Below are 27,977 nucleotides of genomic sequence, written 5' to 3'. Positions count from 1 at the left end.
TATAAGCATTAGGGGCTATGATCGGCGTATGAAGGCGAACATGTGGTGAAATGTTTTTAAACTAGAAAAAGGAAAACAATTTGACCCTCAAGTCCCCAGAAGCAAAGGCCTATGTAAGGTCTAAAGAATATTTTCCACAGGTGCTAAATGGGGTCTTCTTGCTCTGGGAAATGGGAGGCTAAGTCCTGTCCTGTACTTCTGTTTGGCACAGCCCTCCCTGCCAACACACAGCAATCATAGTTGAATGGCTGCCAGACTCTCCATGCAGGGCACCCACCGAATCAGAGACCTTCATCACCAGATCTCCCAGGCACTCCTGGAATTCACTATGTAAATTAGGCAGACCTTGAACTCAGATATCTACCTACCTCTGTTTCTAAGTACTAGGATTAAAGATGTGTGCCACTGTACCCAGCATTTGTAAAGTTTTTATGATGCCCATGGTGATGGTGCCCACCTTTAATCCCAGCACTCAGGAGGCAGAGGTAAGGTGGATCTCTGTGAGTTCAAGGACACCATGGTATAGAGTGAATTCCAGGACAGCCAGGGTTACACACACACACACACACACACACACACACACACACACACACACACGCACACAAAATAACTTGTCTCAAAAAAGAGATTTTATAGACTATCTGAGTTATTCCAATGAAATGTCATACATGCGCAGAATATATTTTGTCATATTATGCTCTCTTGTCCCATTCTCACTCTTGCTGGTCCCCACCCTCTTCCCAACTAGTCCCCTTCCTACTCTCATATCTTGTTTTTGTAACCTGTTGTGAATTCAAATTCCTTCTCAGGGAAGATATAAACAACCCCTCTCTGCCATCCTTATGAGGCCCCAACAATAGCACAAAGGGTGATTACACCAGAGCCTAACATGGCTAACCAATGAGTCTATTGGGCTTACTTACACAGTAAGTCTTTGCTTGATGGGCTACTTACAGGAGTGTTAGTGACCCCAAAGCAGACACACCACCATTCAGTCTCACGTCTGCATGGATGACAACTTCCCCATAATTCATAGATGGAGTCTCCCTTCAGTTACTCATCCATAACAATGGATGGTAGGGAGTGGTAATCTAACATGTTCTGCCATTAGACTCCATGAAAAACCTTCGAGGTTCCAATACTAAATTCATTCCTTTGGTGCATGAGATCAGGGTTGGGTTATTTCTTAACTGATCAACATTCTTTATCAGCTCCTAAGGTAAATGAAGCAGAGGATTTGGATCTGGTCTACATCCAAAGAAAAGAGCTAAATTCCAAACTGGAACACAAAGGTAACGTTAAAAAAATAAGAAAAACAAAACAAAATACTGCTCTTGTCTCAAAGAGAATAAATGATGAGTGGTCGCGGCCTAGGATTACAGATTTCAGGTATCTCAAACATCATCTTCCAATGTAGTAGCAGTTTCCTAGATTTTTATGGTAAGGAACAAAGAAAGTCATAAATCAAATCATTTTTCAAATGCACTGATGACAGCACCAGGTCAATAGTTTCCAGCCAAGTGGAGGAACCTCTGCTATAGGCTCCAGATGCTATCTGATGACATTTTTAGCTTTGGGGTTGGTGGAAGCTGGGAGTCTGCTAAGTTAGTACATCTGAGAAAGATTCACCTGATAGTCACAAAGGTGTCCAGTCAGACATGGAGGTAGGCAACAGATGGCTATTAAAGGGGCCAAAACAGCTCAAAATAATTTGACTCTAGATCTGCAGCATCCCGACCTCTCTGCAGTAACTCAAGTAGCCTTTGTAGAATGTTCTGTGTAGGTTTGGCTCCTTCCCAGGAACTTTTGTTCACAGCAACCAATGTTTTCTTTCTAAGTATTTATAGTTTAAAACAGTTAACAAACTCGTGGAAAGGAGCTAACATGAGATCACCCTTCGGGAAAACCTTTGTTAGATGAGGCCCTGACGTGGGGGAAAGACCTTTCAACTCAGGAGAGAAATAGCATCGTGGCTATAGGGAGCTCTAACAGGACCTTGAAGGGAGAAATAGAGCCTTCCCTTTAAAGCTAGAGTGCAAAGGGGTTGACTCTTATAGGTTTGGGGGGTTGAGGAGTCAACCTTCACACCATGTGATCTAGACTGCACTGGCCTACATGCCAGCATGAAGACAGGCACTAGATAGTACTATAAACTTGCCTTGTAAGTAGAGGGGGCGGGGGCACTTCAAGAACACAGCACAGCATACTTTCTTATCAGCCCCTGGGAGTAAGAGAAAAGCAGTTAGAGAGTCTGTGCTTGCACACTCTCGACTGCATCATCTTTCATTTCTTGAAATCACTGCTTCAATTGTAAGGAATCAAGAGAAAACTCACTATACTGTGGGGCACAGAACCTTTCCTGGGGAGACATGAGTAAATAAATATTTATTCACTCTAGATGTGGCACTAATAACAGACTGAAGTAACCATTCTACCCAAGTCTAAGTTGGTGAAGCAATGAGCTTTTCAGGTTTACTTCAAAGAAGTATGAGTGAATGAAAAATAACTGTATCACTGAGAGGTCCCACTTCATCATAGATAAGGATGATGTCAGAAAAGCTGCATCACGGAGTCCTGCCTTTTCAGGTCTTGTCTGCCCTAGTGCCTCCTAAGACTATTGCAGCAAGGCGGGGGTAATCACGAGGGAGGAGATGGCTAGAATCCTAGGTGAGAGTCCTGTGCCCCTCTCCCACTACAAGGGTCTGTTACTGACTCTGTTACCACTACTATAAACCTGTCCATTACTGTATTGATAAGTTTATTTTGTTGCCATGACTACAGGGCCAAGTACTCTGTAAATTAACTCAGCATCCTCTCCTCCATGATAAAAGATGGCTGTATAGGGCCAGGAGGAAATCCCTTTACCCCTAACCACCAGTGTTTAAATAATAGGTCATTTTATAATGTTTTTATTGGGGCTGGAGAGATGGCTCAGAGATTAAGAACACTGACTGCTCTTCCAGAGGTCCTGAGTTCAATTCCCAGAAACCATATGGTGGCTCACAACCATCTATCATGAGATCTGGTGCCCTCTTCTGGCCTGCAGGGATACATGCAGACAAATTTTAAAACCATTTTTTAAAAAATGGTTTTATCATACATTAATTATACATAATAAATTTCATTATGACATTTTATAATGCTTAAAATGTACTTTGACCATGTTTGTCCCTATTATCCTCTGTTGTGCCCCTCCCACTCTCACTGATTCTATTCCTCTTCCCAACTAGTTCCCATTCTACTTGGTATACATCTAGATCATGGGTCTGCCCCTTTAAGAAGCTGATCACATTAAGATGCCAGTCACATTAAGATGCCACATTAAGAGGCCAGATCTCTCACAGCCACACACCCCTGCAGCTCCCACTCCCAGTCAGTCAGGATGCTGTCAATAAAGCATAGTCTTACCCAAAACCTGACTCTTCCATGTTCTTTATCACACAGGCTATGTTGAACTAAACTTCATGACATGAAACTTCCCAGAAGTTTTTTTAAAAAACTGGCCACAACTAGCCAAACTATCTCCTTTGTCTCTCTGTCTCTCTATCTCCCTCTGGCTCTCTCTGTGTCTCTGTCTCTGTCTCTCTCTCTTTTTGTTTCTTAATATAGGGTTTCTCTGTGTAGCTCTGGCTGTCCTGGAACTCAATCTGTAGGCCTTGAACTCACAGAAACACAGAAATCTGCCTGCCTCTACCTCCCAAGTGCTGGGGTTACAAGTGTGTGCCACCACTGCCTGGCCACCAAGGGGGTTTCTATAAAGGCTTCTTCTCTTCTGGAAATCCCACTGGCATGCTGCCACGGGGATTACTTAGGGGTATCTCTTTTCTTGTTGTTTTGGGGTTTTGTTGGTTGGTTTGTTTGTTTGTTTGTTCATCCTTGTTTTTGGAAACAAGGTTTCTCTGTGTAGCCCTGGCTGTCCTGGAACTCACTCTGTAGACCAGGCTGTCCTCAAAGTCACAAAGATCCAGCTGACTCTGCCTCCCGAGTGCTGAGACTAAAGATGTGTGCCACCACCACCCTGGCTAGGCTATCTCTCTTAATGAAGCTCCTCTCCAGATTCTAAAAGAGAGACTCTTTCCCATTAAGATCCCCATCATGCTGCCTCTGATATGATAGATACACTGTCTGCCTTTAATGCTGTCCCACCTGAAAGTCAAACCTGACCTGTGGAAAATGGACAGTCATAGATCTCAGCCTGATTTAGGTTCTGGCTCAGTTTCAGCATTCAGTATCTGTGAAGCCTGGGTAAGTCACTTAGGAGCCTTAGATTTATTAAGGGTCAAATGACAGATATCTTTGATGATCAAATTAGAGGACATGACGTTTGTGGGGAGAAATGGCAAATTGAGATGAGTCAAGAAAAGGCAACTTATGGACCAGCAAGATGGCTCAGAAGGTAAAAGTACCTGCCACCAAACTTGATGACTTGATTTTGCTCCCCAGGACCCACATAGGGGAAGGACAGAGCTGACTTCCACAGATTGTCCTCTGACCTCCACATGCATAGTTCAAATGTAATTTTAAAAATGTTTAAGAAAATCTGGGCCTTGGTGGCACACGCCTTTAATCCCAGCACTCAAGAGGCAGAGGCAGGTGGATCTCTGTAAGTTCAAAGCCAGCCTGGTCTCCAGAGCGAGTGCCAGGATAGGATCCAAAGCAACACAGAGAAACCCTGTCTCGAAAAACCAAAACTAAAAAAATTTCAAGAAAAGGCTGGCCTAACATGGTAATACAAACCTTTCATGCCAGCATTCTGGAGACACTTGAGCTTATGTAAATGAGAAACCATTCTATACAGCGAATTTCAACCAGCTGGAGCCAAACAAAGAAACCGTGGAGAGAAAGGGGTGCTGCCTTAGCTTTACATCAGAAGTGTCTTGGTCTCTGTCCTCTTTCACAGTGCGTTGTTGTCGTTATCTTATGTCATGAGTCAGCACACTTTTCTGTGGAAAGGGCCACAGAGCAAATATGTGAGACTTTGTGAGCCAGATGGTCTCTATAGTTCATAGGTCCCTTTGTCCTTGTAGCTTAAAGGAACAAAATACTATCCAGGTAAATGGAAAGCTGTGCTTCCATAAGACTTTATAAAAGTATACAGTGGGTTAATGTGTTGGCTTACAGATCTCTGCTATACATAAAAGTAACCAGAGACACTGGTTTTGAACCAGTTTCCCAGCACTAGCTGACTCCACTCATATTCCTCTGATCCATCTGAACAACACAGCCACACTGCCACAACAGGAAACAACAACAAACAATACATTTTAGAAACTGCCAGTAGGTCAGCCTATTTGATCCACTATGTCCCTGGCAAATTTCTAACAAGAATGTTGGATTCATAAAATGCCCACTGGATTTTAATTAAGGGAAGTACTGGGCGACGACATGAGGCCAATGCCATTGAAAAAATAATTTATTATGTACAAGAGAAGGGGATACACTAAGCAAGAGTAGGAACTAGTGGAAAACTAGGCCAACGTCTTTAAGAGTTATGTAGAAGGAAAGTCAATGGGGAGGGGCCAAGAGAGATCTTGGATAATTTGAATAATTATAGAGGCCTTAGGGCAGTGGTTCTCAACCTGTGAGTTACAACCCTTTTGGGGGTCAAATGATCCTTCACAGGGGTCACCCAAGACCATCGGAAAACAGATATTTACATTATAATTCATAACAGTAGCAAAATTATACTTATGAAGTAGCAATGAAAATAATTTTATGGTTGGGGATCACCACAACATGTATTAAAGGGTCATAACATCAGGAAGGTTGAGAACCACTGCCTTAGGGGCATGGGGGCTATCCATAGCTATCTGGTTCTGAGATGATGTAGGTCAAAGGGAAATACTGGTTTGGTGTGTGTGTTGGTCAGTTTACTCTCACTGTTAACAAAATACCTGAGCCTTGTAGGAAGGGATGTGAGTTAGACGTCTTATGGCTGAGCACTCCACAGACACTTGTTTTCTGCGCTTTGACTCTGGACTGAATTGTATGAACAACTGGTTATAATTCCCTGCTTCTATTCATTAGTGAGGGTCATTGTGCTCTTAACCATGGAGCCATCTTTTTGGTTCCTTCAGTTTTCTTTTTTAAGGTTGCAACAGAATTTATTGAGAATGGCTGTTACAGATGTAACTCAAAATAGGGTATCTGGGGAGATGGCTTAGTAGTTAATTGCATTTGCTGTTCTTGCAGAGAACACAGCTTCTGTTCTCACCCACACGGTGGCCCACAGACACCTGTAATATACATATAATTAGCCACATAATGTCCTCTTCATACCTCTATGAGCACCAACACACACATGGTACACAAATATAAATGCAGACAAAACACTCATACACATAAAACATAAAAGTCTAAAAACAGTGAATGTGGTTTAAACCACCCCTACAAGCATGTCAAATAGGCACAATCTATATTCTGTGCACCTAAACCCATGACATCACCTTCCAGAGCTCCAAATTAGCTATTTTTATGACTCTCTTAATGGTTCTGAATGTAATTTTTATTTTTTTCTTTAGCAGACTTAAACATCTCAGTTGACTGCAGCTTTGGTCATGGGGTCTGTGACTGGAAACAGGATAGAGAAGATGATTTTGACTGGAATCCTGCTGATCGAGACAATGGTATTTAAATATCACTGCTATATGTTCTAGGAGAGGTAGAGAAGGCTGCTGTTACCGGAGGGTTATTCCTGTCACTGCTTAGATCATGGCTGTTTATCATCTTGGGGAACCTTTGACCTTCTGAGGTGGATGAGTAACTGGTGTCGCATTTATTTCCTCTTCATCCCTCTCTTATGACCCAGAAAATGTGTCCCAGGATCCATCCCTTTTTTATATTTACCATCTTCCTTTTAAGAGAGGGAGAGGAAGATGGGAAGGAGTCTTCTGTAGTTTTCCTTTTTTGTGTTTTGATAGGAAATAAATCTTTAAAGATAATAGGACCTCTGTGTACACTGTTGTTATAGTAGAGTCACCTCTCAAAGGATCAAAACCATGATGAATGTCAAGTTAATGACCTAAACTCCAAGACTCAGCTCTCCTCTCTGATGCCTAAGGAATTCTTTCTGGCCACCTGGCCTTGAATTGTTCTCAGTATTAGCACTAAGCCATGAACTTCCTGCCTTTTGTAGTGTCTGCTTCAGCACTATTGGCAGGCCCTGGCTTCCCCTTGGATGGAGGATTTGGCTTGCAGATACAATTAGGAGCACATATGGAATCCTGCTCTCCTGAAAGCTGGCCATATAACTGGAACAACTATTATACAGCTCTGGACTCCAGTTCCTATTTCTTTGTGGATGTACAGACTCAGCCTTGGGTTAGAAGAGCCTTCCTTAGGACAAATTCCTTTCTGAGATATTTCCTTACCTTACAAGTCCAGACCTGCAGTCAGAAAGCTTTGATATCCTCTACCAAGAATTCCTGTCAGAACTTGGATTGGGGTAAAAGAAATATATCCCACACAGCAGTTGTTCTAGTGTGCCTAACCCTAAAGATTCAAGGGCAGTGGACAACTTTAACAAGAGATAATACAATACATCTTTAGAGAAACTGTCTTGATAACTAACACGAGTTTCTTCTTTCTTCCATTATGGGAATGTAGATAATGGTGCTACCAGAGCTATAGCACATGGGGAGTCCTAGACTGACAGCTCACGCAGTCAGCATTGTCTTACATTGAATTTACCATCAATGAAGTCTCCTATTTGCAACACCCAATTTGCAAATGACCCCCAGGTTCTCAGCATCTGAGGCAATCACATCATACCTTCTCCCTTCCTACATGTCCAGCGGGTCTCAAAAATAGTCTTGTGTTCCCCTATAGAGAAAATGCAGACAATAAACATGGAATGAATTGAGAGTGTTGGAGGGATAAACGGTCAAGGAGAGCTGAAAGCTGAAAGGCTTTAGCTGGGATTGAAGAGGTCACAGAAGAGAGAGTACAGCTGATAGAGTGACTGGATAAAGTACAAGATGCCTTCAGTTGAGCTAAATACACTTTTTAGTATGTCTTAAACATATTGTTTATTTGAAATTCAAACTCCACTGGGCATCCCAGAGTTTAATTTGATGAATGCTCAGGCTCAGCTCACCTTCTCCTTTTTATCCAGTCCTGGACTCCAGCCCAGGGAATGGCTCTGCCTCCACTCTGAGTGGATTTTCTCACCTCAGTTAGCTTAGTCAATCCCATATGGACATTCCAGAGGCTAATCTGATCTAGACAATTTCTCCCAGCTGTGCCCAGAGGCTTGTCTCCTAGGTGACTCTAGATCCTGTTAAGTTGACCATCAATATTAGCCATCACGGGTATGATGGCAACAGACTCTGGTGAAGCTGTTGTAGAAATAATATACCATCCCAGTGAGAAATCACTCTTCACACATAGAGATTAACAAAGGAAAAAGCTCTTACCATGTTTCTGACTCTGGCTAATGCCCAAAGAGAAGTTGGCCTTGAATAGGATATTTTGCTAATTTATGTACACCTTAAGCTAGCATTCCACATAAGCTATCATCCTTAAATCTCTTTCAGGTTCCAACCTCAGGTTGCACTTTAAGTAATTTAAACAGAGAGACGGAAGATTGCAAGAGTGGCCATTTAGGCAGATGGAAGATTTACATAGCAAAGATAATTGTATATTGCCAGAAACATTTTAAGTATACCAGCATTGTTCTTTTCCAAATAGTTGTTACCAAAGGTCATCTTGCCCATCTAGCAGAATTATGCTTTTTCTGGGGAAAAGGACACAACAGTGCTTGGATCCAGTGAAGACTAAGGTAGCATCAGCCAGGGTCCTACAAGTGTCTCCAGGAGTTGTACCAGGAGAATACTGTACACCATCCCCAATGTCTTCCTCCCAGCTTCTTTGTGAATTCTTTCTTGTCTACTTTTTCAGGCCATGCTATGTAAGAGTTATTTTAGCTGAGTCTAGGGAAATGGTTCAGGGATTAAGAGCAATGGTGTTCTCCCCAAGGACCTGGGTTTAATTACCAGCATCTACATGGCAGCTCATAATCATCTATAACTCCAGTTCCACATACTACAATGCCCTCTTCTGGATCCTAAGATCACTAGGCATGCACAAGTACAAATATAGATGTAGACAAAGCATCCATACACATATAATAATAATAATAATAATAATAATAATAATAATAATAATAATAACGCCCAGTTTAGGCCAAGTGTATTCTGATGAGACATTTTTCTCTAGATCCACCTAAGTAGCTGGCCATCATACCTGTGATGGCTAACATTGTCAACTCAACAGGCTCTAACGTCACCTAGGAGACAAGCATATCTGCAAGAGATTGTCTAGAGTAGATTAGCCTCTGGAATGTCTATGTGGAATTTTCTAGCTTAAAATGAGATGGCAAAATCCACTCAGAATGTAGGCAGCACCACTCATTCCCTGGGCTGGGATTGAGGACTCGATTAAAAGGGCAAAGTGAGCTGAGTGTTCAGCATTGTCTACATCCCCACCGTGGATACAAAGTGACTGGCTGCCTTAAACTACTGCCGCCATGACCTCCTCCACCACCCAGGGCTATATCCTTGAACTGTAAGCCAAAATAAGTCCTTCCTTAAGTTTCTTTTTATTAGGGTGTTTTGTATCAGCACACAAGTCACTAATACAATACCTATCCTTGATTCAGTGGAAAATGCATCCTAAGACTCAAATAATCAAGGTGGAAGTGTTCTGGAACTCATTAGCTGCAAATTACCTTCAGTGCTAAATGACCATTCTATTATATTCCTATTTGCTTCTGAATGTGGAAAATTCCTTAGCTTTCTGGCCCTTAGAGCTCTTCTCTGTATAAGAAAATATTTCAACTCTCCAATCCACAGGAATCATTTTTGCATAATGAATCATTTTTACATAACTATTCTATTCTAATGTAAAGGACTTCAGCATGTCCTATGGGAGATTGTTGTTCATTTTTCTTTTCTTTTTTTTAATAATTTGTTTATTTCTATTATATGTACATTGGTGTTTTGCCTGCAAGTATGTCTATATGAGGGCATCAGATCCCCTTGGAACAGGAGTTACAGACAGTTGTGAGCTGCCATGTGGGGTGCTGGGAATTGAACCTGGGTCATCTGAAAGAGTAGCCAATGCTTTTAATTGCTGAACCATCTCTCCAGCCCTTGTAGTTCATTTTTCTAGCTTATTTATTCTAGCTTTCTCACAGCCTTTTGTTCTCTTAAAGCTGTTGGTTATTATATGGCAGTCCCTGCACTGGCGGGGCACAAGAAGGATATTGGCCGATTGGAACTTTTCCTCCCCAACTTGACACCCAAAAGCACCTTCTGTTTGCTCTTCGATTACCGGCTGGCTGGAGACAAAATAGGAAAACTTCGAGTGTTCGTGAAAAATAGCAACAATGCCCTGGCATGGGAAGAGACTCAAAATGAGGATGAGAGATGGAAGACAGGGAAAATCCAGTTGTACCAAGGGATTGATACTACCAAAAGTGTAAGTGGGGAAGGAATTCCATAGTTCCAGTGATTCAACAAACTATTTACTGTTGTCCATAGGTCTCAGGTGTACAAGATAGGCAAGACTTGCCTACTCAGTGTGACTAAGGAGGGTATTCCTTCAGTTCTTCAGAAATGACCTATTGGTGTGTCTAGCCCCTCTTACTAAGTTCCATGCAAACCAGCTATGCATTCTTTAATATCTTAAAAACAAATAAGCCCAGCACTCGGGAGGATCTCTGTGTGTTTGAGGCCAGCCTGGTCTACAGAACGAGTGCCAGGATAGGCTCCAAAGCTACACAGAGAAACCCTGTCCCGAAAAACCAAGAAAAAAAAAGCAAATAAGCAAACAGGAAAATAGTTTCTTGTTCATTCTATGGAACTTAGCTCAATAAGTGACAGCCAGAATATAATTATTTTAAGGTTATTTTAACTGAACTGAAGCCAGGTGGCAGGTAGGGGAATTCCCACTCTCATGTGGGGCAGAGGGGCAAATGATCCTGTAGAATTTTCCATAGAACTGATGAAAACTGTTACATTTACAGTTGTGATTTATATACATTAAAATCAGGAAAAAGAAAATGGGATATAAGTCCAGAGGCCAGGAAGGACCAGGCAGAAGCTTGTAGTTTTTCTTGCCCAGTAGACCCCTGAGCAGTTCTTAATTCTCCCAGCATCCACGTATGACAAATGACAAAATTCACAAAGTATTTCACACCAGGGAGGCTTTCCCAAGCCTTGGAACCCAAAGGGGTGTGTGTGTGTGTGTGTGTGTGTGTGTGTGTGTGTGTGTGTGTGTGTGTGTGTGTGTGGCATATGTGTGTATATGTCTGTATGTTAACATGAAAGCCATAGCCATAGTACAACCAACTCAGGTGTTGTTCCTCAGGCCTTGTCCACCTCGTTTCTTCTACATAGGCCTTGAACTTGCCAATTATGACAAACTAGCTGACCAGCAAGCCCAGAGGATCCACCTGCCTCTGTTTCCTTTAATACTGGGGCTGCAAGTGCACATCACTACATATGGCCTTTTTACATGAGTTCTGGGCATTGAACTCAGGTCCATATGCTTACAAGGCAAGCATTTTTATCACTTATCTGTCTCTCCAAGCTTTCAAAGTTGTTACTATGGTTCAGTCTGCCCGCATCATTGCTGGCATGGCTGACCTTAGCTATGCACTCTCCAGCATTTCCAGAACCTGCATTGATGTCATATAACTCAAGGCCCCCATCATAAACCACATTCTGAGCATGAACTGTCTGGCTTGGCTAAAGGTTACAGGTAAACAAAAACACCCTTAACCAAGTAGTTTTGAGTGTTTAGTGAGAGAAAACCATCTCTCAAATGTTCAGGTTTGGAACAACTCAGACCTGCTGAGTTAATCTTTTACTGTAGAAGTAGGTTTAATAAAGGAAATGGAAACGTCTCTAAAAGGAAGCTGGTTAATGAATTTGATAAAGAACAAATAGGATAAAATGATCAAGAGGTTACTGAGTTTGGAGGACCTTGACAAGAGCTGTTTCTTGAGAGAGAAAAGTAAAAAAATCACACAATAGAAGAACAAAGAGGGGGGTTGGGACGCAGCTCCATTGGTCGAGTGGGTGCCTGGCATGCACAAAACCCTGTGTTCAATCCCAAGCACTGTACAAACCAGGCCTGGTGGGGCATGCCAGTAATTCCAGTACTCAGAGATGGACAAAGGAGGAATGGCAGTTTAAGGTCATCCTTGGCTACATAGTAAACATCTATTCTCACATACACACACACACACACACACACACACACACACACACACACACACACACACACACACACAAAAGTAAACAAAGATTTTTCATTGTTTTCATTTCACGTCCTTAAAGGGAAATTCCAAAAGTTCCTTGCTCAGAATTATAGAACAGGACTTTCGTTTTCAAGACAGGGTTGCTCTGTGTAACAGCTCTGGCTGTCTTGGAACTCGCTCTGTAAACCAGGCTGGCCTTGAACTCACAGAGATCCGCTTGCCTCTGCCTCTGCCTCTGCCTCCTGAGTGCTGGGATTAAAAGCATGTGCCACCACCACCAGGCACAGGACTTTTCAGAATCCTCCAGAGTTTCCTGTGAGCCTGTCTTCTCTGAACAGAGGTCTCACTGTGAGCTCTTAGCATATGGGAAACATATTGCTATGTAGTCAATATGAAAGGCAATTTCCATACAATAGAGACACAAGTTTAGTCCTTGCTAACAGTTGTTCAATAGTCTGATAACATCATTGTTTTGAAGTAAACTTCTATTCTTTCTCCATTTTTAGGTCATTTTTGAAGCAGAACGTGGCAAAGGCAAAACTGGAGAAATTGCAGTGGATGGTGTCTTACTGGTGTCAGGCTTGTGTCCAGATGGCTTTTTATCTGTAGAGGGCTGAATGTCACTGTCTTCCTTTATAGCTTTATATGTGGCTTTTGGTTCATTTCTTTGTTATATATATATATATATATATATATATATATATATATTATGTCATAGGACTCTTCAATTTATAAATACAAGCTGAAAATGTGTAATGTTTCAACAGAAATACTAACATAAGATTCCCTTCTTGTGTCAAATGTACTAAGACTTGGTTAATATAAAGACACCACTGTGCCTTCTCATATGTTTCTGAATTTTCCACATTATGACACGAAGTATGGAAATACCAGCTCACTTACCCCTACCTAGTATATCTGCTCTTTCTGTGTGAGCAGATGGACTCTTCCAAATGACATTTCTAGAATGACAGCAACAGGAAAAATAGCAAAGATAAATGGTTAGTTGTTGAGGCTGGAGAGATGACCTAGTGGTTAAGAGCATTGGCTGCTCTTCCAGAGGATCCAGGCTCAATTCCAAGCACCCACATGGCATCTCACAACCAGCTGCAACTCCAGTTCCAGAGAGTCCAGTGCCCTCTTCTGGCCTCCATGAACACCTTCATGTGTGTGGTACACATGTGTATACTCCAGCCCATAAACATACACATAAAATAATAAAGTAAATCATTTTTTAAATGTTTAATCATTTAACTTTTAAGGTACTTCTTGGAAACAATGACATTAAACATAGATCTTTGCCTAAGTGGCTCAGCCTGCTCTCTCACAGTCAAACTAGCATATTTAATTTTTTTATAATCATATCCAGTTAACCACTTTATGTCATAGTAAGATAAAAGGATATGCTAGTGATCCTATGTTTACTTATGTGTATGATTCTGGAAAACATAATTTTTGTTCATTTCTCTGTTGAAATACTTTGTATTCATAACAATTGGCTAAAACGGGCTTGGGTGGCTTGGTGGAGTGTCTGGCAAGCACCAAATCCTGGGGTCAGTCTCAGCACCTAATAAATTGAATGGTGGGGCCAGTCTCAGCACCTAATAAATTGAGTGGTGGTGCCTGCCTGTAATCCCAGTACATCAGAAGTTTACGGTCATCCTTCGGTACATGGCACATTTGATGCTAATCTGGGCTATGTGAGACCTTGTCAAAAGAGAAGAGAGACAGAGAGTACCAAATCTGTCTTCCGGAAACAATATACTATGTATATTCACCAAAGCTATTCACTACACACATATCCCTGAAAAGACAGTACAGGAAAAAAAAAAAAAAGACAGTACAATGCTTTTGTGCGAAGAACACTGGACACTCATAGAGATTCCCCACCCACCATCCGACTCGTGGCTTTCTGGACTCTAGTAGATGAGTATGACAGCTAGAAAGGACAGATAGGAACACTGGCTCCTTACCAGTCACAGCACTGCAAATAATGCTCTCTCTCTCTCTCTCTCTCTCTCTCTCTGAGAGAAGTTGAGCAGTCCTCCCTGAAACTCACTTTTGCCAGGACAGCTGTTTAAATTCTGTTCCAGTTGACTGTAAGATAGCACTCATAGCAACATAGGTGGATTTTTAAAACAAAGCACTCAACTGGGTATTGAGGCACACTTCTTAAATCCCAACACTCAGATGGCAGAGGCAGGTGGACTTCTGAGTACAAGGCCAGCTGGGTAAAATACATAACATGTTCCAGGCTAGCCAGAGCTACATAATGAGACCTGGTCTCAAAATCTAGAAGTAATAATGTAAAAATAAATAAAAGGGCAGCACACATCAACTGTGGCCAGAAAGCACGTACTATGTGCTATAAAAGTTGTATGCGGGTCAAAGCCAGGCAAAATTAATCAATGGAGAGGAGTTGGGGTGTATTTACCATTGTGGGAAAGTGCTGGAAGGGACCACTAGGGAAAACTTGCAGAAAATAAGGAATTCTAGTGTTTGAGGGGTGTGTGGGATGTATATATGTGTGTTTCTTTCTTTCTTTTTTTGGGGGGCGGGGGGTTTCGAGACAGGGTTTCTCTGTGGCTTTGGAGGCTGTCCTGGAACCAGCTCTTGTAGACCAGGCTGGTCTCGAACTCACAGAGATACACCTGTCTCTGCCTCCCAAGTGCTGGGATTAAAGGCGTGTGCCACCAACACCCGGCTGTATGTGTGTTTCTAAATATGTGCATGTATATGTGCTTTCTGCTTCTGAATGGGCATGTTCAGTATGTAAAAAGTATTGAACAGTTCACTTAATGGCTGGTGCACTGACTTTTCTATGTATGTAATACTTCAATAGAAATTGCTTTTAAAAACTGAAAGTTGTGCCAGGCAGTGGTGGCACATGCCTTTAATCCCAGCACTCAGGAGGCAGAGGCAGGTGGATCTCTGTGAGTTCGAGACTAGCCTGGTCTACAAGAGCTAGTTCCAGGACAGCCTCCAAAAACCACAGAGAAACCCTGCCTCAAAAAACAAAACAAAACAAAACAAAAAAACCAAAAATCTGAAAGTTGTCTGCCCCCACCCTCACCCCACCCCTGTCAAAGTTGAATGTCACGTATGTGAAATTTTTCTTCATGATTTGAAATACCTAGAATGAATCCACATTTAAATACCAGGCAGGTTGTGACTTCAGTTACACACAGATTCATGTATAATCCAGCAGCCAAGAGTTTATAATGGGAATGTCTCTCAGTTTCCCCACCAATGGAACATCATCTGGCTACTGATGGTGAATGCCAGTGTAGTACCAAGAAGGACTGAGGCTGAGGGAAATTGGTCTTGCTGAGAAGTGTTTGAAGCACTTTTTGTATCCTGTTACTCTGTCTAAAACTCCTTTTACTAGGCTGAATACGGTGGCACATTAGTCTAAACACTCAAGAGACAGGCTGGAGGATCAGAAGTTCATAGTCTCAGCCCATTCCACATAGAAAGATACTCCCTGAGCCAAGACACACGGGGGGGGGTGGGCCTAGGTCCTATCCCAAAGGATATGATAGACTCTGATGACACCCTATGGAAGGCCTCACCATCCAGGGGGAGCAGAAAGGATATGTGATGGGTAGAGTTTTAGTTGGGGGGGGTGGCAGGGGAAGAGGGGAGGGAGAGGGAACTGGGGTTGTCATGTAAAACAATCTTGTTTCTAATTCAAATAAAAAAAAATCTGCCAAAAAACAAAAAGAAGTTCATAGTCTCAACAAAATAGCAAATTCAAGGTCAGCCTGAGCTACATGAGACTGTCTCCAAAAAGCCGAGGGGGGACCCCAGCCTTTAATCCCAGCAGAGGCAGGTAAATCTCTGTAAGCTTGTGGCCAGCCTGGTCTACATAGTGAATTTCAGGACAGTCAGGGCTACACAGAGAGATCCTATCTCAAAACAAACAAAGCCAATGAGGGGAGGGGATAAAGTGAACAGGGTAGAAAAGAAAGAAAGAGAAAAAAAGTCTTTTCTCTGCAAAGATGAGTCTCAGTCATAGTCACACAGCTGTCCCACTGAGCACAGGACACTTTGCATCCTGCAGTGTTTGAAATCTTCTCTCAGAAACCCCTCCGCACCCCCTGGTGACAGCTGCTATCCTAGTGTACCACCAGGCAGACACCATCAGACAGGCATCTGCTACTCCGTCTCTACCTCTTCCCCGGTCTTTTGTGAACTTTTGCTTCTCTCTGTGTACCAAAACCCTTCCAACCCAGTCATGCTTGAGACCTTCAAGCACTCAGTCTTCCAGACCTCTCTCAGTTCACCCTTGCTAATGCTTACTTGTTCTGTGTCTCATGTGCCTGGTCCCTGACAAGTGAAGGGACAGGATTCTTATAGCACAAGCACAGGGAACATATGGAGCTTCAGGTGTACCCTTTCTTGGGTAATATTTCATACAAGTACCACCCAATGCCTAATCCAAAGGGAAATTTCAGCACTGTGGTAACATCAACATCGACCTGTCCTGGAGTCACACACACACACACACACACACACACACACACACACACACACACACACACACACACACACAAAGGCTGTGTCAGTATGGGCTGGTAGCAAGCCGCAGAAACAGACCCCGAGGCACTTGCAGCAAGGACAGTAGTGTGTGTGTAGACAGGAGCCTTGGAAGTGAGCTGCGGTGCTAGAAGCAGGAGCCATTGTAGGAATGGCCTGCTCAAAAGTCAGAAATACCGGGGAATGGGGATGCCTGGTGCTCAGGCATAGAATCATTACCTAGCATACAAGAAGCTCTTTGTTCAAGCCAAAGCTCCAAATGAACTGGACATGACAGTGCATGCCTGTATTCACAGCCCTTGGGTGTTGGAGAAAACAGAATAAGTAATTCAAGGTTATCCTTGGCATTCAAGGAATTCAAGGCCAGCCTGGGCTACATGAGTTCCTGTTTCAAAAAGAAAAAGAAATCACAGAAGGTGCTGAGGCCAGGGAGCTGCCTCTGCCTAGGGTAAACAAGCAATCAATTAGCCATTTACAATGTGAGTAAGCTCGCTGTGTCCCACTCAAGTCTACCAGCTAGATCCCATGAAGCAAAAGCTGGAATTAAGAGCTTGTCAATTCCATCCAGAATACCAAGCTAAGTGATTGCCTCACAACAAAGGAGATGACGCCTTCCATTCTCTTCAGAAACCAGGTGGCCTTTGAAGCCGCCTTCAGATGAAAATCGACTATCATAAATACTATCACAGAAACCAAACAGTGCAGTTACTATGCTTTAGTTTACTATGGGGAAAATGAGGGTGAGAGGAGAAGCGCTTCTCTCACACACCACAAATCGGAGGAGTACACTTCAGGCCAAGTGTGTCTCCACAAAAGTCTGCAGAGAACGCAGCCATTCTTTATAATGTTTTCTGATGAGGAGACTGCCTGGCTCCAGGCATGTAGAAAGGGCTCTAGGTGAAGCATACAGTTATCAGTCTGGGAGAAAGTGCCATGAAGTTACAAGGTTAAAAAAAAGAAGAAAGATAGACAGACAGATAAGGAAGTACAGCCCCATGCCCTGTGGGTCAACACTCATGACTGGCTGTTTGGATGAAACAAACAACCTCCCTTTAAAAGGAGAGCCCAAGGACCGAAGTGAAGTAAGCCATTTCCAGAAGACCACACGTCGGGATCGGGATCTCTGGCCACCATCTGTAGTCCTGGAAACCAGCCACACTGACAGAATCAAATCCCACATGCTGGGCCTCAGCTCAGGTTTCTAAAGGACAACTGGACCTTCAACGGAATAGACAAGAGGAGGTATTTAAGTGAAATAGCATCCCTTTGTCTCATTTCTCATTGTGCTTTTTTTCCCTACAGCTTTCTGCAATTTTGGGGACTTTGAATAATGTCTAGCGACAAAAATCATAAAAATTGTGCTTGAATTCGCATCTTTTTAAAAATAATTTATTTAACTTTATTTTATATGCATTGGTGTCAGATTCCCAGGAACTGGAGTTACAGACAGTTGTGAGCTGCCATGCTGGTGCTGGGAATTAAACCCCGGTCCTCTAGAAGAACAGCCTAAGTGTTAAAGTTCTTAACCACTGAGCCATTTCTCCAGCCCTGAATTCTCATCTTATGATTATAATTGAAGGCAGACCTATGGATCCTTCATCATTCCCTTGCTTGTTCATATATATATTGGGGGATTGTTTTCGAGACAGGGTTTCTCTGTGGCTTTGGAGGCTATCCTGGAACTAGCTCTTGCAGACCAGGCTGGTCTTGAACTCACAGAGATCTACCTGTCTCTGCCTCCTGAGTGCTAGGACTAAAGGAGTGCGCCACCACTGCCCGGCTTCTTTTTGGTTTTTTTGAGACAGGGTTTCTCTGTAGCTTTGGAGCCCATTTCTTATGCTGGAATTTGCTTTGCAGAGCAGGCTGGCTTTGAAATCAGAGATCTTCCTGTCTCTGCCTCCCTAGTGTTGGGATTTAAAGGCGTGTGCCACCACCGCCTGGCTCCTTTGCTTGTTTGATTGTCATCAATCTATGGTAGCTTAAGTATAAAGATGTTTTCCCAAATAAGGTCACATGCACAGATTCCAGGGTTAGGAAGTAGACATAGCTATCTTTGTGGGGCGGCACTTCCATTCAAGTCCACACACTAATCAAATAAGAAATCTCCCCCTCTCTCCTCCTCCTCTATACCTACATTGATCCTGAAAAGAACAGAAAAGAAAGAGTGGAAGGCCTGTGTAAGATGAAGGCACTGAAGAAACTTACAGGTCTTTCTCTTTGCTGAGCAGAGGGAAGGTCAGATCTTTGAAAGCAATGAGTGACTTAATAAGTACTAATGATAGATGAAACTAGAAATGTTTTTAAATGCACTTATTATTAACATGCTCGAGTGTGCATGTGTGTGTGTGTGTGTGTGTGTGTGTGTGTGTGTGTGTGTGTGTGTGTGTAGTGGTGGCACACATCTGTAATCCCAGCACTCGGGAGGTAGAGGAAAAAGGATTAAAAAAAAATTCCAAGCCACCCATGGCTACATAAGTTGTTTAAGGCCAGCCTGGGCTACATAAAAGCCTGTTTCAAAGAAAGAAAAGTCACAAAGGGGGCTGAGGTCAGGGAGCTGTTTACCTAAGTACACAGGTATGTTGACTAGCTGTTTACAAACAAGATAAGCTTAAAGATGGGTCTATCCCATCAGTCTATGACATTCCATCGTGTAAAAGCTAGACTTGAGGACTTAGCCATTCCAGACCGTATACCAGCCCATCTACAACATTCCATTGTGCAAAAGCTAGACTTGAGGACTTAGCCATTCCAGGCCTTATACCAGCCCAAACAATTTGATTCTTTTCATAGCAAACATGACAACTGTGTGCAGGTCAGACAACAACTTTGCGGTGTAGGTTCTCTCCTTCTACCTTTATGTCAGCTCCAGGGATTAAACTCAGATTTGGCAGCAAGAGCCTTTACATGGTATTCCATCTATCTAGCCCAAGCCTGGACATTCTAAAACTATGTCATTTTTCTTTACTTATTTATTCAATTTTGTCTTTGACTGGGGATTGGTTAGGGTTTCATGCATGCCACTGAATATATACATACCCAGCCCTCTTTTTTAACCTTATTTTTTAAATGTTGACATAGGGTAGCACTGTGTTACCTAGGCTGATCTTGAACTTGCTCTGTCCTTGTCCTGCGTAGCTCCTCTCTGGATTTCTCATTGTAAATTAACCTGTGAAAGCCACACCCCACCCTAACACCAGGGCAGCTTAGGTCAAGTTTGTTAGGACACTTACAGCCCGGGAAGTGGCAAGGCACACCTAATTTCTAATCCTCCACCATTATCCCAGAGAAGCATGCTGGGATCCAACTGTGCCAGAGTCAACTCCTGTGGTCCAGATCAGGGTGTCTCCCACCCAACTCTGTTCTACTTTGCATGTTCTTATTTGGAGGAGTCATCTGGGAGCTTCTGGTTGAGGAAAAGGTCTACTAGAGTAAAGAGCCTCCAGAGCTCAAGTAGGGGAGGTGTCACACCAAGGACGCTTTTAGTGAGTTATTTCCTGGGCCTGTTAAACTGGCTTCTTGATGAATCCCCAAAGGGGGTTCATAGGGGGGGAATGAGTCTTTTTATTTAAATTAGAAACAAGCTTCTTTTACATGTCAATCCTACTTCCCTTTCCCTCCCCCCTCCCCTGCCCCCCCATACCATCCCCTTTCTGCTCCCCAGGGAGGGTGGGACCTTCCATGGGGGCTCTTCAAAGTCTGCCATATCACTTGGAGCAGGGCTTAGTCCCTCTCCCGTGTGTCTAGGCTGAGAGAGTGGGGGGGGATGAATCTTTGGGGATCCCTAGGTTTATCTTAACTCAGTATCAAGAAACAGATGGTTTACAGAAGAATGCAAAATGCATGCCATGTTTTGCGTTCTAAGGGGTTTGTGCATTTGGTTTCAGCTCTTAATGTTTTAAATCAGTGATTTTCTTTTTTAATTGTATACCTGAGTGTTTTGCCTGCTTGCAAAAGGGTATGTGCACATGCCTGAGGCCCACAGCATCAGATCCTCTGGAATTGAGTTAAGGATGTTTGCAAGCTACCATGGGAGTGCTGGGATCGAAACCCAGGTCCTCCCCAAATCAGTAGCTCTTGAAAGACTTTGGGGTGAAGTTAAGGGCAGTATCACAACAAATGAAGGTAATGGTATTCAATCTTGAATGTTCACTAGGAATACCTAAGAAGCATTAAAATACAGTAATGACTAGGCTTTAACCCAAGAGACTCTGATTTCATTGGCCTGACCTCCAGGAGTTCTAAAGGTTTACCAGTTACTTCTCTGTTGCTGTAATCAACTATCATGACCAAAATCATCTTAAGGAATATTTATTTGGGCTTAACTTCAGAAGGGTAGATATCCAGAATGATACAGAAGGCATGGCAGCAGGAGCAGGAAGCAGACCACACATGGGAAATAAAGAGTGCCAGCTGGAAGTAGAATGAGTCTATAAACTCTCAAAACCCTCCCCCAGTGACACACTCCCTCTAACAAGGCTCACTTTCTGAAAGTCCCAACCTTCCCAAATAGCTTCCCCCAATTGGGAACCAAGTACTGAAATACAAAAGCCTATGGGTGACATTTTTCATGCAAGCTGTAACACCACGTGATCCTAAAATGAGGTTGAGGATCACTTGCCTAAGTTGATCATCCTAGAAATCTCTGAAATTAAAACAATTGATAATCTCTAAGTGTTGGTCTGGATATAAAGCTATGAGAACTCCACTCCTTGCTGATGGGAGTGTCAATTATAACAATTATTTTGGAAAAAATATTTGGCAGTGTTAACTAAAACAAATACCTACCCTACTTCCCAAAAATTCCACTCCTGAGTATATACTCAAGAGCAGCGCATATGTCCACCAAAAGATGGAATGAAAATGTCCGTCGTAGCTTATTTCATGATTGTCCAAAACCAAAAACAAGGCCCGAGTGGTGTTCCATGCCTTTATTTCCGGCACTTGGTTGTCAGAGGCAGGTGGATCTCTGTGAGTTCAAGGCCAGCCAATGCTGCATAGCAAGTTCCAGGACAGCCAAGGCTATGTAGAGAGACCCTGTGTCTATAATAGAACAAAAAACGAAAACAATTCAAATGACCACTAACATCAAAATGCATACATTGTGTTAGTTGCATATAAGCCAATATCACACAGAATGAAAACCTACCGCAGAGGCAAATTCCATAGACATAAAATTGAGTGAGACAAACTTATATAAACTAGTACTATGAGTCTGTGTGTGTGTGTGTGTGTGTGAGAGAGAGAGAGAGAGAGAGAGAGAGAGAGACAGAGAGAGACAGAGACAGAGACAGAGAGACAGAGACAGAGAGAGAATGAGAGAGGAGATCATAAAAGTGAGTCAGACCCCCTGTAACTGGAGTTATGGACAGTTGTGAACCACCATGTGGGTGCTGGGAACTGAACCTGGGTTCTCTGCAAGAATAAGTGCTCTTTATCACTGAACCATCTCTCCAGGCCTTCCATCTTACTTTTGGAGACAGGTCTCTCACTGAAGTGGGAACTCCCTGACTCAGCAAGGCCCTGCCTCCAGCATTGAGGTTACAGATGTATAGCACTATGCCTAGTTTTTTCATAGGTGCTGGGGATTGGAACTAATGTCTTCACACTTGTACAAGAAGCACTTTACACACTGACTCACCTTCCCAGCCCAGTAAGCCTGTTTTTGAGAACATGAAGACAGACAAAGCTCATGTATGGAGATGGAGGTTATATAGCACTTATCCTGTGGTGGTGGGAGGGGCAAACAGGAAGCACTTGAGAGCAAATCTTCATCCTGAAGACATAATTTTACCAAGATAGAACTTTAAGGTGTATCCACTTTACTGTGTTTATTTATCAGCAAAAGAAAACTGAAATCACAACTCTATGACAATTAATTGTAAAGGGCTATATCAAACCAGGACTGTTGGTGCATGCCAAAAACCACAGCACTCAGGAGCATGAGGCAGGGGGATCACTGTGTGTTTAAGGCCGGGTTACAAAGTGAGACCTTGTCTCCAAAATAAAGGGCTTACAACAATGAAGTAAGTAAGCACTTAACACCATTTTTAAAATTGAAAGTCTTAGCCAGGCGGAGGTGGTGCATGCCTTTAATCCCAGCACTTGGGAGACAGAGGCAGGTGGATTTCTGTGAGTTCGAGACCATCCTGATCTACAAGAGCTAGTTCCAGGGCAGGCTCCAAAGCCACAGGGAAACCCTGTCTTGAAAAACCAAAAAAAAAAAAAAAAAAAAAAAAATCACTGGGTTTTTTGTTTATTTGTTTTCTGAGACAGGGTTTCTCTGTGTAGCCCTGGCTGTCCTGGAACTCACAGATCTGCCTTTAATCAGTCCCTGGCCCACCAGCCAGCCACTGTCTGATGTGTGAAGAAAGTAACTTTTCCTGAAATAGGCGCTGCTTCTGCGTCCTTTGACCTTTGTATGTCTGAGGTATCTGTTGCAGAAGTTAACCAGGGAGTTTGTGTTTCTACACTCTACCTTTTTACAATATCTCCTGCCAGATTTGAAGGGAACAGTTCTTTTTAAAAAAAATCCCATCCATTATATTGTCTGACCTTTACAAACATCCCCAGCTAAACTCAAAGTCCCACACTGGTGTTTAATCAGGAAATGAATGTCAGTCAGCACCTTAGAACCCCGCTCCCCTCCCCGAAAGGATGCAGTTGTTCTGAGTTCATTCCATGGACAACATCTGCAGCCTCTCCCTGAGTAAATGTGTAACACTAGCCTTTGGAGAGGCCCTAGGAAGGATTTTTACCTCCGTTCCTTGGGAATTTACAGGAAGGGGCTGTCTCTGAACGCTCAGGAAATCAATGTTGCCACTCAGAGACCTAATTAGAATTGAAAAAAAGAGTTTCCATTGCACTAAATGAAATTTATCCAAGAGAATCTCAGAGTATGGAAACAGCTGAAAGATGATTCTTAAACAAAGACCCAGGGCTGGAGAAATAGATGGCTTACTGTTTAAGACCACTTGCTGCTCTTGCAGAGGACCCTGCTGCAATTCCCAGCCAGGGGTTCTAGCTGATGCCCTCTGTGGGTACCAGGTACTAATATGATATACAGATATGCACCATCAGGCAAAACACTGACACACATAAAATTAAAAATAAATAAAACTAAAAGAAATAAAAAATACAAAAATAAACCTTCAAATGAAAACAGCAAAGACCCACCAGGCAGTAGTGGCCCACGCCTTTAATTCCAACACTTAGGAGGCAGAGGCAGGTGGAGCTCAAGGCTAGCCTGATCTACAGAGCAAGTTCTAGAACAGTCAGGGTTACACAGAGAACCCTATGTCAAACAAACAAACAAACAAACAAAAACACCGAAGACCCAAAACCTAGTGTCAAATAACTGAGTACTTTCATTGACAGTCTACTTAAAATTGCCCCAAACAGTGAACTTCTCAGAAGCCTTCTTTTTTTCTATTTCCAGGTGTTATAGAGTCATTACAGAGGAGCTGAGCCAGGACTGTTCAACAGAACTTTCTGCAGTAATGGACCTGTTGTCTACCTATGCCATGTAACACAGTACCCAATAGGCACAGTGGCTGAGAACTTGGCATAGATACACCCTGAGGAACTGACTTTTATGTTGTATCTAAACATAAATAACCACAGGTGGCAATTGTAGTGGCCATGGCAGGTCTATGCGGTAATTATGGCTCGCATCTTAGGTGACATACTGCGTTTTAATTTTTAGGTTTTTTTTTTTTTTTAACACCAGAGGAGAATCGGGGTTATATCTGGCTTTGTTTTTCACAATTTTGAGTAATGCCTTTTCTTTCTCCTCAGTATTAGCAGGGCCATAAGAAACTGGTTATAATGTCCCTGAAGGCTCTACTGGCAATTTTTGAAATAACTTTTAATATTTAGACTAATACTTTGGGAAAGTTTTTGATAGTTTTAATAGAGCTGGTTGGTTTGGGGATTGAACCTAGGGCCTCTGACATGCTCGCACAAGCATTCAGAAACACCTTCATTCTAGTACAATTATTTGCTTTTATAGTTTTGGTTTATTTATTTTGTGTATATGAGTGTTTTGGCTGCATGTGTATATGTGTGTACACCATATTTGTGCCTGGTGACAACAGAGGCTAGAAGGGGACCTCAATCGCCTAGAACTGGAGCTTCACACAGTTGTGAGTCACCACATGGGTGCAGGGAGTCACCACATGGGTGCAGGGAATCAAGCCCAAATCCTCTGTAAGAGCAGCAAGTGCTCTTAACCGCTGAGTCATTCTCCAACACTGTGGTATAATTGTTCTGAAAATATCTATATTTCAAGAATTGAGCACTATAAATCAATCCCATCGCAAAGGAAGTATTCTTCTGGGTAACCTCTTAAGGACAATGATGTTCCAGAGCCCTTTATTTATCCTCCTGAGCTCCCCAGTGGTTGTGATTGAACTCAAGGCCTTGTACACCCTAAGCAAACACTCTCCGATGAGCTAAGTGCTGCTTATCTTTACTTGTATGCTTCCAAATGTGGGTCAGAGTACTCAGAAAATGAAGCAAAAAATAACAATGGGGAAGGTATTTAAATTAAATAGGAGGGTACAGGGTTGAGGCTGTCACTGGCCTTTGAGTTCCTGCACAGTGAACTTCAGCCTAATCTAGTATGGAAACTGCAAGCATAACTGGCAAGTATAAGAAATAGCCAAACCGCCGGGCATTGGTGGCACACGCCTTTAATCCCAGCACTTGGGAGGCAGAGGCAGGTGGATCTCTGTGAGTTCGAGACCAGCGTGGTCTACAAGCGCTAGTTCCAGGACAGTCTCCAAAGCCATAGAGAAACCCTGTCTCGAAAAACCAAAAAAAAGAAAAAGAAATAGCCAAACCTCAACCAATCACAGTATTCCAAGTAAACAGACTGTATACACAAAGTCCCATTTGGAGCCGCATCCAGCCAACCCATCCTTCCCACGCTATTGCCCCGAGAATGCAGTGTGCGTATTTTGTCTGATTCTGGGCACTACGTAATTCACTAATAAGTCTTTGCTCAAACAGATTCTATTAAAATTAAGCTATCTAAAGCAATTATTCTTTTCTTTTTTTAACAAGCAAAAGAGTGACAAAGAGTCTTTGTAAACCAAACTCAAGTCAGGCTCCTAAAACTTCTCCTAGGCCTTATGCATGCACATCTTGGTAACTCTGCTATAGGAGAGTCCTGATACTTGAACTGACCCAGAGCTTCTCACCCAAGATATCCAATCCCCTCAGTGTTTGCTTCAGTTTCTCATTTGGCACTACCCACCTCTACCTGCAACCCCATACTGTCGGATCTTCAGCAAAAATCCTATTGGGTTACATCCTAGTTTGGTTTCTGTTGCTGTGATGACCACAATGACTCTGGCCAGCTTGAGTATGTGGAGTATGGCTCTGGCAGGCCTTACCCTTCTTACCCTTACATTCCCAAGCTGACCACCAAGGTCTATTCCCTTATTTGGTTACTTCCTTCTCCTGAGAGTGACTACCAAGTAAGGTCCGGCTATCAATGTATTGATGTCCAGAAATCAAAAGCCCCCTTGGCTCACCTAATTAACACACCCAATTAAAATGAACACCTCATCCTAACACGGGATGTCCCCCCTTTACCTTTATAAAGTGTCATTTTTCCACATGCCACGTCTGTCTCCTCTCTATCCTGAGTCAGTCCTTTGTCCCTCCAGGACAAATACCCCTGCTCCATTTCCCTTGTTCCCTTCCCCTTCTCCTTGTCCTCTATCTCTTGTCTTTGTCTCTCTTCCCTATCCTCTGTCCCTCTGGGGCAAATAAATCTCCTCTGTGTTGAGAACTTGGTCTTGGGGATCCTAAGCCCACACCGATACTTTTCCTTTCAATGGCCAAATACAACTTGGGGAGGAAAGGATTTATTTCTTCTTACAGTGCAGTCCATGGTTGAAGGAAATCAGGACAGGAACTTGAAGCAGAAACCATGGAGAAATGCTGCTTACCCACTTGCTCCCAGGTACACATCAACTACCTTTCATATACAGCCCAGGCCTAAGAATAACACTACCTTCCCACAGTGGGCTGAGCACTCCTATGTCAATTAGAAATCGAGAAAATGTAATCATACCCTGATATTAGCATAGTCCAAAACATAAAAAGAATCAGGTGTCCCCTCTCCTGATCAGCGGGAGTCCCTTGTCCTCTCTGTGAGGTAAAATCTATTAGATTCATCACAGAATCACCCTGCTTTCTGAATGTATCTAGTGCATACGACTGGGGAGTTTGCTTCCTTAAATCTTTCTCCCAAATTACTTTGGTTGCCAAAGGAGACTGCCACATTTTCTAGTTCAGTCACCACTGGTTTTAATGAATCCTTACAGGCAAGCAATATGCACAGGTGAATTCAGGTTGAGCGTGACTAATGAATGTTTACTACGGTCATTCATTCATCTGATTCATGCTACAAAGCAATGCTTGTTGGACTAATTACTGTTAAGTATGTCAGCAATTATGCCTTGTCTTTTGCTGCCGTTTATTGATTAATTTAGAGATAGGGTCTTAATATGTAACCTTGGCTGGCCCTGAACTGGTGGAGATTCTCTTGTTTCTGACTCTGGAGTATGTGAACTAAAGGCAACCACGGTCAGCCGTTTTTATTTTATATTGATGGGTTTGATTCTTTTTTTCCTTTAAAAAAAAACATATATACGGGCGACTACCTTGAGCCATTTGTACTTTATTGTTCTGTTGGAGGTTTTTTATTTTTATTTATTTAGGGAGGCGAGTATCGCGTCCAGCCTTTTAAGAAGGTTTGACCCAGGCTGGCTCCGAACACGGGATTCTCCTGTTCTGTTCTCCTGTTCTTTATTCTTCAGCGTTTGCCTACCAGCAGCCATCATAACGGCCCGCCTGTTTTTGTTTTGTTCGTTGACAGAAAATAGAGTAAGTTGGAGGTCATGGAAACAAATTTTGTCCCTGAAAAACAGGCAGCCAGGTTAGTTTCGCTTCAGGCCTCAGCTCCTCCATCAGGGACCCGCTAGGAGCCTGCCCTTCAGGTCGCTCAGCGCATGCGCCATTTCCCTGGCACGTCAGCGTCGGGACCCACGCCCGCGTTCTCTCGCCTGAATGTTTAGGACCGGTGGGGGTTTCGTCATCCTGCCCAGAGAACCGGAAGTTCCCTTAAGAGGCGGCCTCCCGGCGCTAGGGCGGTGCCTGCGCT

The 27,977-nt window shown here is 42.9% G+C and overlaps 1 protein-coding gene across 1 annotated transcript in view; it reads left to right on the top strand.

The window, feature by feature from the left end:
* Positions 1-12,882, top strand: part of Egfl6 (EGF like domain multiple 6) — a 72,336-nt gene extending 59,454 nt beyond the window's left edge. The window contains exons 9-12 of the mRNA XM_035449812.1: positions 1,212-1,292; positions 6,525-6,626; positions 10,214-10,479; positions 12,772-12,882. Coding sequence (XP_035305703.1) covers positions 1,212-1,292; positions 6,525-6,626; positions 10,214-10,479; positions 12,772-12,882 — 560 coding nt within the window. The remainder of the gene's footprint in view (positions 1-1,211; positions 1,293-6,524; positions 6,627-10,213; positions 10,480-12,771) is intronic.
* The last annotated feature ends 15,095 nt before the right edge of the window (positions 12,883-27,977 follow it).

Source organism: Cricetulus griseus, chromosome X (genome assembly GCF_003668045.3).
Source record: "Cricetulus griseus strain 17A/GY chromosome X, alternate assembly CriGri-PICRH-1.0, whole genome shotgun sequence".
Classification (NCBI taxonomy): domain Eukaryota; kingdom Metazoa; phylum Chordata; class Mammalia; order Rodentia; family Cricetidae; genus Cricetulus; species Cricetulus griseus.
Note: the sequence above shows the minus strand (reverse complement) of the source record. Positions and strands in the feature narration are given on the sequence as shown.